Here is a 10,326-nt window from a genome sequence, read left to right on the forward strand (position 1 = left end):
CCTGACACTGAAGGCATGCGGCCTAAATATAACAGTAACACATGTAACCGCGAGCTGCAACACGCAGGACTGAACGAACAGCATTCAGAGACTCTTGCCAGATGTTTGCATGAGAAAAAGACCCTAATCTCAGTTATCTTCAGAAAACATCTCAACGTTTGCTAAGACAACACATTTGCATTTAAAAGTCAAACATTTCTCATCCAATTCACCCAAGAGCAAATGATCTGGTGCATTCACTTTATACACTGACCAAAATGATAAACGCAACACTTTTGTTTTTGCCCCCATTTTTCATGAGCTGAACTCAAAGATCTAAGACTTTTTCTATGTACACAAAAGGCCTATTTCTCTCAAATATTGTTAACAAATGTGTCTAAATCTGTGTTAGTGAGCACTTCTCCTTTGCCGAGATAATCCATCCACCTCACAGGTGTGGCATATCAAGATGCTGATCAAGACAGCATGATTATTGCACAGGTGTGCCTTAGGCTGGCCACAATAAAAGGCCACTGTAAAATGTGCAGTTTTACTGCGTTTATAATTTTGTTCAGTGTATATATATAATCTAATGAGAATCACAACCAACAATAAAGAATATTATTACATACATATATGAACATTTCTCAAATTTATGAAAATTTATGATATGAACATTTTGGCTGATACCGACAATTCCTTATATTTATCGACAGTGCAGGCTTTATCTAGATACGAAATCACATCCGAAATCACATGTTATTATGTACAAATCTCTTGAGTATGTACTTATTTTAAATAAATATCACAATATGTTTTTTTTTTTCACCGCTAGGGGTCGCTAATCTCTTACAATAACAAAGGCGTAGGTTGATGACGCATAAGCGGAATTATGGAACTTGTCGTCATGCCGATGGATCTAATAATGTTTATGGATGAATGAATACACTGATGTTTTTATCATGACTGTGAAATGAAGCAGAGAGTGAGTGCTAATGAGAAACAGATCTCAGCGCCACACGCGAGTCCCGCGGATATAAAGGAATGAGGACAATTCATTCTAACGAACGCAAGTGCAGAATAATACTCACACAGGGCAGTTTATTAGACGAATGAAGCTTGTGAGGTAACACAGCGCTGTTTCACTTGCTCTACACTATCACACTAAACTGCATTTGAGTGTGTTAAACGTTCTAATGTTATTCTGTGTGTTAGTTTGGCTGTATGAGACTAGCAGTGAGCGAGATCAACATTAGAATAACACACTGATCATATTCTAACATTTCATCATGTTGAGCTATATAACATTGATTAGTTTTATGTAACATTTGCTCACCTGTCTAATAAAGCTCATGCTAGAGCGGCGTCTCTGTCGAGTCGAAGTTAGTCGCGCATGCTAGCTCTCGGCATCTCGAAAACGCCACGCTGATATTGATCCTCGTTTTAGTTCTCCTTTTGTCCCAAAGTCTGCTTGCCATGATCTATAATGTTTGAACAAAACAACAACAACAGCGTAAGCGCCCCGCTAGACGTAACGCAGTTGTCCACGTCTGTCGCCATGGTTACTACGAGCGGAAACCAGGGATAATGCGCATATTACGTCATTGACAGGCGACAAGTGAACCGGGACGAGCCATTATTTAAAACTGGAATTTCTCTGAAATTAAAAATCTTTGGCAACTTTTGGGATATTGTAAGTACACAACTGCAGTAAATATATCCCATCTCCACGTCCAGGAACTCATGTGCCTTGATTTCTAGGAAAACATTCCATTGTAAGTTTAATTGATTAGATGTTACATATATTTGTTTGTAAAACGTAAAGTGTTGCACATTTTATTGGAGTAGAGACTGCAGAGATTATATGTAGCTTGTAAAACGTTTGAAAATGACGCACCACAATCACACACTGGTTAAGTGTGTCCCATTGAGTAAACAAAAATCTTAAAGGGACAGTTCACCCAAAAATGAAAATTCAGTCATTAATTACTCACCCTCATGTCGTTTCAAACCCGTAAGACTTTCGTTCATCTTCAGAACACAAATTATGATTAGTTTGAGGAAATCTGAGAGATCTCTGTCTCTCCATTGACAGTCTAAGCAACTATCACTTTGACGCTTTAAAAAGTTCATAAAGAGATTGTAAAACTAATCCATATGAATTGAGTGGTTCAGTCCAAATTTTCTGAAGAGACTCGATCGCTGTATATGTTTAACAGGATTTAGGCTTTTAATCACATATAAACTCATCAACGCAGTCATCAGTGTGAATTCTTGTTTGTTGACATTCTGCTTTAGTATTCATTGTATAATGTATGATCACATATCATTAAGTCAGTCTAAATACTTGATCCTCATAAAACAAGGGAACGTTCCTGATGGTTTATGTGCACTGACAGTACTTCAATAAAATTAGCATTGACAGTGTGGCAAACTAGACATGACTGAAATTACCTTGTGTTTGAGTGTCTGTTATGTGTTTGCTTTGGCATTGACTTTTAACAAATGTTTGAATAAATAAAAACCAGCCCAACATTGCTGGAAAACTGTGCAAAATAATTTACCTGATGACACGGAGGCAATTAAATAAGCATATCATGAAATTATCAAATAAATAAAATGTTGCAAACAACAAATAGAAATACACTGACATATTAGCAGTGTTGGGTAGGTTACTCTAATAAAAGTAATTACTTACTAGCTACTAAATACATATTCAACAGTGTAATTAGATTACTGTACTAATTACTCTCTCTAAAAAGTATTGCATTAATTACCTTCTAAATTCCATATCAACCTCGTCCAGTTTAACAATACAAGGATAGACATGAAAATGCGCTTTACATTTTTTCAAATAAATATAAAATTGCATCAATTATTATTGAACTGACTAAATGATTTAAAGGGAGGTTACATTAACATACATTTTAACAGTAAACTTAAAATTTTGATGTTAAATCCACTGTTTTTGAATTGTTCTGTAGTCTATACAGTATTTAATGCAATTACATCAGAAGTAAAAGTAATTCAATTACAGTAATTAATTACTCAGTCATGCATTACACCCAACACTGCATATTAGCATAAACAAACAAAGAAGCTAATTAAATATTACATGACATTTGGCCAAAACTAAATAAATTCTAAAACATTTTGCAAATCAATAAATAAAAATATGACATGTATGCATAAATAAGGTGTAAAATGAAGAATGACACAATATTAAATCTATACTAACAAAATTAAATGAATAAATCATGAAATGTATTATGTATCCATTGTATTTTTTTATTTCAACATTTTGTTTTTAATGCTTGAAATAAATATTTTATAGCCCTCATATTTTTCACTGTAAAGATTTTCAAGATGGTTTACAGAAAAATGAAAACACATTCATACTTGCATACACCGTTCATCTCTGGACAGCCCAGAGAGCAATGCATGTTTTTAATAAAACATAAGTACAGCAATATATAATAACTTTTATGATAGTTTTAAAATAAGTTAGAACTTCATTGTGTTATTTACAAAAGTCGTCTAGTGGCAGAAGCCATATCTACGTATGATGCTATTTACAGTTCTATACACACATCTTCATTCCTGAGATGCTGCAAAGAGAAAGAAGAAACAACTGATGAGAAAAACACCTTTATAATGAGGCATGTGTATAAAAGGATGGAGATTCTTACCTATAATGCATTCAGCAGTGAGTTCTGAATGTCTTCATAAACTTGGTTATAGAGCTCCTCTTTAGATTTCATCCCATCCAGATAATCTGCAGATGCAAATAGTCCACGTGAGTTACAGATTACATGAGTTGCGAAAGCCATTTCATCACTCACTTAGTATTTTTGTCTTTTTTCCAGTCCAAATATCTAAACATTCTTATATCAAGAAGCATTTACTAGAGAAGTCAAATGACTTAAGAAATAATATCTTGTTTTCTGGGAAAAATAAATAAAAATTAAGTGAGTTTTTGCTTAAAATCTGCCAATGGGGTTAGAAAAATAACTTTTCCATTTGAATAAAGATTATTTTTCTTGTTTTTCATTCCCATTGGGTTTTCTCAACCCGTTGGCAGATCATTTTGCTTGTTTTAAGCAAAAACTCACATAAAATTATTTTTCTAATTTCTAGTCATTTTACTTCTCTAATAAATGCTTCTTGATATAAGAATGTTTAGATATTTGGACTGGAAAATATTTTTTTTTTGTAGTGTGTACCAAGTAAGACTTACGGATATCTAAGCTGTTGTTTTCCATCTCTGTCCTGTGTTTCAAGTACATGGGCCACACGTGGCCATCAAACAGACCAGGAGGATCAGGAACGGTGTAAGTTCTTGTACTGATAGGGAAGAGGATTTGTTAGAGGAAAAAATAAATAAAATTTGACCAAACATCTGCAAACATCCTAAATAATCACCTCCTTCTCCTTTTGCACTCCTCGTATGGAATGGTGACGTAGTAGCTCTTGTTGTAGACCTCGAGCAAAGGCCTGGAGGTGGAAACAAGAGGAATCCATCAACCTTACGGTCACCTCTTTATGTGTCAATAAGGCCTGAGTCAGAAACACTTACTTGTAGTTGTAGAGAATAAATCCCTCTACGATGAGTATGTGGATCTCGCGCTCCGGGTCCGAGTCGTTGGTGCCGGAAACACTCACGCCATGAGAGCGAGCGAACTTCACCGGGTTCTCCATCCACCCTTTAATCGTGCTCACCATCGCATCCATGTCCATGGCCGTCATCACTGCACAAGGAGACAGAAAACACAAGACGTGTCTCACACGCTAGGATATTGGAAACATTAAAGAAATGCATTAAAAATGTTTTCTCTTCTTTAAATATTTTTTGTCCTTTCTCCTTTTTTTAGGGATGTTAATAATTAATATAACACTGTGAGTCAAATTTACACTAGCAGTCTAAGGTTTGGACACACTTAAAAAGAGACACAAGCTTCTACTTTGTTTTGGACATTCATGACGTTCATCCTTGGATGCTTTCATAACTTTACGGCCAGATTTACTAAAAACTACTGTCAGGATTTACTAAGACACGCAGGGAAGAATCAGCGCTGGAAAGGCGAGGACAGGGTTATTTATGTGGCTGAATTTATTGCATATGCACATGTTGGAGTTTCCCTTTCAGATGGAAAAATAATGAGAGGAGAATATTTAAATGATCATGCAAGGTGATTTACTAAGGTTTGCGCTCGTCAATTTACAGGTGTTTTCGCCATTATTTACCGCCCAAAAAGCCATGTCTTAATCCAGACGCTAATTGTGTTGGTCATTATGGAAAATATCCAGATGCGTCTGTATTCTTTAATTTGTGCATGTCATCAGTAGATCACACGCAGAGCTTTCCTCTCCCATCTGCACTTTTATGGGATTGCACTCTCAGGCTAATTTGCTCTGTATAGTAAATCTGGCTCTTAGCGAAGGAGGAGGAACATGCATAATTATTTCCTTCACTACACTCTTAAAAATAAAGGCTCTTTATTGGCATTAATTGTTGCATTAAATCATCTTTAACATATACGGAACCTTTTCAAAGTAAGAAAGGTTCTTTAGAGTGGAAAAATGTTCTTTACTCGAAGTAACAAAATGGTTCCGTTAAGAACGTAATCTTTTGGAACCTTCATTTTTAAGAGTGTGTCTGCTCCAAATTTTGTTTTTAAACTCACAAGCACAGTTTATATCTGCCGACAAAACTACGTTTTCAGGTGTGTCCAAACTTTTGACGTGCAATGTAAGAAAAAAGTATTTTTGCTGGGTTTTAGGTTTATGTTACAGAAAAGCAAACATCAGAATGTTTATGGAAAGGTGGGAATACATTACTGTTTCTCTTCCCACAGCGAAAGCCACTCTTACCATCCCATTGTTTAAAGCCGTCCTCCCCGAACTCTATTTGATCTTGGGGCTGCAATAACAGTGACCAATAAAACAAAAAGGTGTAGATGGCTCAGGCAGTGCTGGTCCCACCTGGACATGTGACGCCAAGCACTCAGGCTAGTCTTCTAAAATCAAGTTCAATTTGAATTGCGTTGAGGGGGCAGAATTAACATAATTTGGTTGCAATGCACTAAATGTGCATTCGTTGGATTGAATTATCTTTACAAGCATGTTGCAATGCGATTCTAGTGTAGAAGAGCCTCCAATGATAGTTAGGAATGTGTGTGTGATGCACTTAAGAGGTGTTATAAAAGATAACGATATGGGCGCTAGTGTGATGAAGGCTTGCCAGATCCTCTTACATGCATTAGAATGATAAATGCATGAGCAAGAGAATCATATTAGTGGGGTTTAATGCTGCAAATGAATGCCTGTGAGACTCTACAGCATGTTAGGCACCACAAACGGCATTCATTTGTTGCCTTTGAGGTTGGCTGTCCAGGAGAACACCAGCATAGGGTTCATGAACCACATGGAACCAACAATACGGACAAAGGATCCATAAATGCAATATATGATTAAGTCCTACATGACTTTACCTTATCCGTCCCTTGCTCTATATTCTATAGTCTAGATACTACACAATAAATATGAAGTATTTGGACACTTAGCCTAGATCAAAATTAAAATGCATGAAATGAATTGCATATGGTGACAATGCAATAACATTCATGCACTCTTAAATATATTGCATAAATGTCCAAATATTTCTAGGGCCACAGTGTAATATAACAAAGTGTCATGGAATCTATCCATACCTTGAAAAAATCATCTTGATGCACCACACAACAGTTTGGTAAGTTCTTTATGAGTCTTCCCGTCAACGTTGTCTTGCCTCCATTGGTCACACTGTAATAGACACATTATTAAACGATGAGATCATACAATAGAGGTTCAATATTACGCTCTTGTGGGTTATACTCACCCCCCAATTCCAATAATAAACTTCATTCTGATCTTTGTTGATCTTGGTCTTCGCAGTGGGACACTAGCAAAGGAATAGCTTCCTTTAATTCGGTCGGGAATGCTTTCTATCTATCTCCTTCTTCTCTCTCTCCCAGAATCTCCCTCTCTTTACTATTTCATTGATGGACTAGGCTTTCGCCCTCATTATATAGGCGGCTGGGCTTTGCGTCACGGTGACGCGGGTAGCTGGCCAATCAGGCCGCTCTCTGGGAACCAATCAGCGATTGAGTCGTCTTGCTAATTTGCATACTGGCACCGTTCCATCGGCGCACCTGTCGCTCTTCGTCAGCAGGTCGCGCGCTGCGCGGGCACGAGGGGAAATTAAAGAGTGGAAATATACCACAAAATCATGCCAACTAGCACAGTTTGTTTAACACATGACCAACACTATCGAGGTTAATGACACGAATACACGCAGGTAAAGGAATTCATTTACACAACGAACCATTTACTGACAATTCTAATAATAAAGACTAGCGATTTTACAGTGATTTATCATCAGTTTAAGTCGGTTAAGTTGCTACTTTGACATCAACCCATTACTTGTGGTTACAGTGGAGGATTTTTAATCACAATAATAATAATAAAAACAGTGTTTACAGTGATTTAACTTGTTACTTCACAAGTTAACCATTGTTTTATTATAGTTAAAGTATAGTAAACGTTTTTTTTTTTGGCGGATTGATTACCATTTGTATAACCAAATGTATAATATATATTATATTATAGTTTTTACTATGATAGCCCATGGTACAGTATTGTAAAACTGACAAAAACAAGGTTTTCCATCTATAGGCTTATGAATTGTGGATTTTGGGTCAAAAAATTAATGCACAATTCTAGTTAACTGATTATTAAATCCCATAATCAATGCAGTCAAATTGCTATTATTAAACAAACTACCACTAAAATAAATTCTAGTATGCATGTCTTCAATATAATGTATAATACAATAATATAAAGTGTATAATAATATGTAGGCTACTTTTGTCTTTGTGCTCATCGTCTCACATCATTTCTGAGATCAGATCACAGAGCAAAATGTCAAATAAAGATAAGACAGGCACGTGGTATTAGAGCACATTTCCTCTGCTGATACTTGACCATCCTGATTAAATGTTTCCAATATCACTGGACGTGTCTTCTTGGCACAGCGTGAGGGAACTTTTCTCCCGGCGTGAGGCGAAAGCTCTCAGTAACGCTATATTTGGCATGATGTGTGACCATTCATCACGGCACAAATGCTTCTGACGCAACAAACATAAATACCAGACCATCAGTTTTAATAGCAAACGCCCAATGGCAAGAGCTCTGTTCCTCACCTGACCTATACAGCATCAAAATGCACAATATTAGACATCTTTTAGCCAAATATAATGCAGCATCACACTGCGTATACAAAAAGCAAGTCATTATTCATTGTCTTGATCTTAATATTCATGTTTAGAGTCCACGTGTGTTGAGACTAACATTTCACTTCTTTTTATGACTATTGCAACAGTCATTGTTAATATTCTATCATACTGTATAATCTTTTATCTTTCTGTCATTTATAACTATCAGTCATCTGACATTGAGGAGCTGAACTTCAGTTTTTACCACCATAAAACTCCCATGGATGTCAGTAATATAAAACACAAATATAAAACACTTTGAACCTTTGGTTTTATGATTCAATAAATGACACGAGTCACACAAGTTTCCTTTTATGTCAGTAAACAAACACGTGCAAGTGTACGATGTGTACTGATAATAATCACACAGCGGTATAAAGATCTTAGGTATATATTTTACCTATATATGAAATATATACTATACTTCAGAAATATTTTTAAGCACTACTGAAACTAAATACTTTAAGTATTTCCAGTTCAAAAATCATGCTTTTTACTAGGGCTGTAGTCAAGACCACCTTTGTCGAGTCCAAGTCAAGACCGAGTCCAAAAAGGTTCGAGTCCGAGTCAAGACCGAGTCCAGGACAGGAAAAAAAAAAAGTCTTATGCATGACATTATCAAGACAATCATTTAGGTCTATTATATGTTGATCTAAAAGCAAAAACAGTGTCAAAGAGTAAACATTTTTAAAAAATATAGCCTATAGAAATTAAATCATTATGTAATAACGAAATAATGAATGATTTTAATTTTATTTAAAATAATTGACTAATTCAAAGAACAACAAAAAAATAATTATATAGGCCTAAAGGCGCACACACATTCGTTTCGACTGTCTGATCAGCCTCACATTCTGTTCCTGTCAATCATACACATGTCAACCAATTAAACTGCATGAGGGAGGGCCGAGCCAACTCACACACACACACACACACACACACACACACACTCTAGAGATGCGGATAAACCACGGATCGGGCGGATGACGTGACGAAAAATAATATTTTAATTAAATTCGGGCGGGTGGCGGTTGAAATGAAAAAAGTTTGCTGTCAGTACTATTGGAGGCGAGGCAAGGCAAGTTTTCGGGTTGTTATGGACAATTAAAAATGTGAATATTCACGTTGCACTAGCGGTGGACTTTCAGCGAGTTAAAACATTTATTTATTAAAGAGCTGTATCTGTGCTTACTGCGAACATAATAAAGACACCTGGACTCGGTCGAGACCAAAAGCCATATTTGGCAAGACCATGGTGGCCGAGACCAAGACAAGTCCGAGTCCGAATACCAGCGAGTCCGAGACAAGTCCGAGACCATAGAAAAACGGTCTCGAGTCCAAGACCGGACTCGAGTACTACAGCCCTACTTTTTACTGTTATTTAATTAGACTTTCAAAGTCTTTATAACCTGTCATATATATATATATATATATATATATATATATATATATATATATATATATATATATATATATATATATATAATTAATCTTTTTTGAAAGCTAAGAAATAAATATTGACTTTTTTTTATATAGTTTTCTACAATTAAATATGGAAACTTGGGTGCACTTCCAAATGAAAAATATTTAAAAGCATTCATTAATCTTAGTTCTGTTAACTCCAACATTTACTGATACATTATTAAAATCAAAATCTGTTCATATTTTTTTAATGAACCTTGGTTTAACTTTATGTTAAAGGAACACTCAAAGTTTTTTGAAATAGGGCTTATTCACCTTCTTTCCTACATTTAGATAGGTGGGCAAATGCATTTTTGTCTCAGTGCATGCATTGTATTAGTTTGACAGGGTCGGCGCTAGCTTAGCTTAGCATAATGAATGGAATCCTTTGTTGCCAGCTAGCATGTCCTGAGTAAAAGTGATATAAAAAATAATAAAACCCACCTAATTACTTCTTGTGGCCTGCGTATTCACAACAAGTACAAATAGCGATGCAGATTAACACGCAGATGCAGATTATTCACGCCCAAGTAGCAGTGCTTCGCCTGTGCTTCCACCTAATATAGTCCTTAAT

The 10,326-nt window shown here is 35.9% G+C and overlaps 1 protein-coding gene across 2 annotated transcripts; it reads right to left on the reverse strand.

The window, feature by feature from the left end:
• Positions 1-3,246: 3,246 nt before the first annotated feature.
• nmrk2 (nicotinamide riboside kinase 2) lies at positions 3,247-7,023 on the reverse strand. 2 transcript variants are annotated; one of them, XM_081374558.1, is made up of 8 exons: positions 6,857-7,018; positions 6,690-6,780; positions 5,851-5,899; positions 4,556-4,727; positions 4,402-4,473; positions 4,217-4,323; positions 3,669-3,754; positions 3,247-3,587 (listed from the first exon to the last, which is right to left on the reverse strand). In XM_081374558.1, exons 1-7 carry the CDS (start codon positions 6,880-6,882, stop codon positions 3,669-3,671), a joined length of 603 nt encoding a protein of 200 aa, XP_081230684.1. In that variant the 5' UTR covers positions 6,883-7,018; the 3' UTR covers positions 3,247-3,587. The 2 variants fall into 2 exon arrangements, with proteins under 2 accessions (XP_081230684.1, XP_081230685.1); XM_081374559.1 differs by lacking the exon at positions 5,851-5,899 and having other exon boundaries at positions 6,857-7,023.
• Positions 7,024-10,326: the final 3,303 nt, after the last annotated feature.

Source organism: Scardinius erythrophthalmus (assembly GCF_964197995.2).
Source record: "Scardinius erythrophthalmus genome assembly, chromosome: 9".
NCBI lineage: Eukaryota > Metazoa > Chordata > Actinopteri > Cypriniformes > Leuciscidae > Scardinius > Scardinius erythrophthalmus.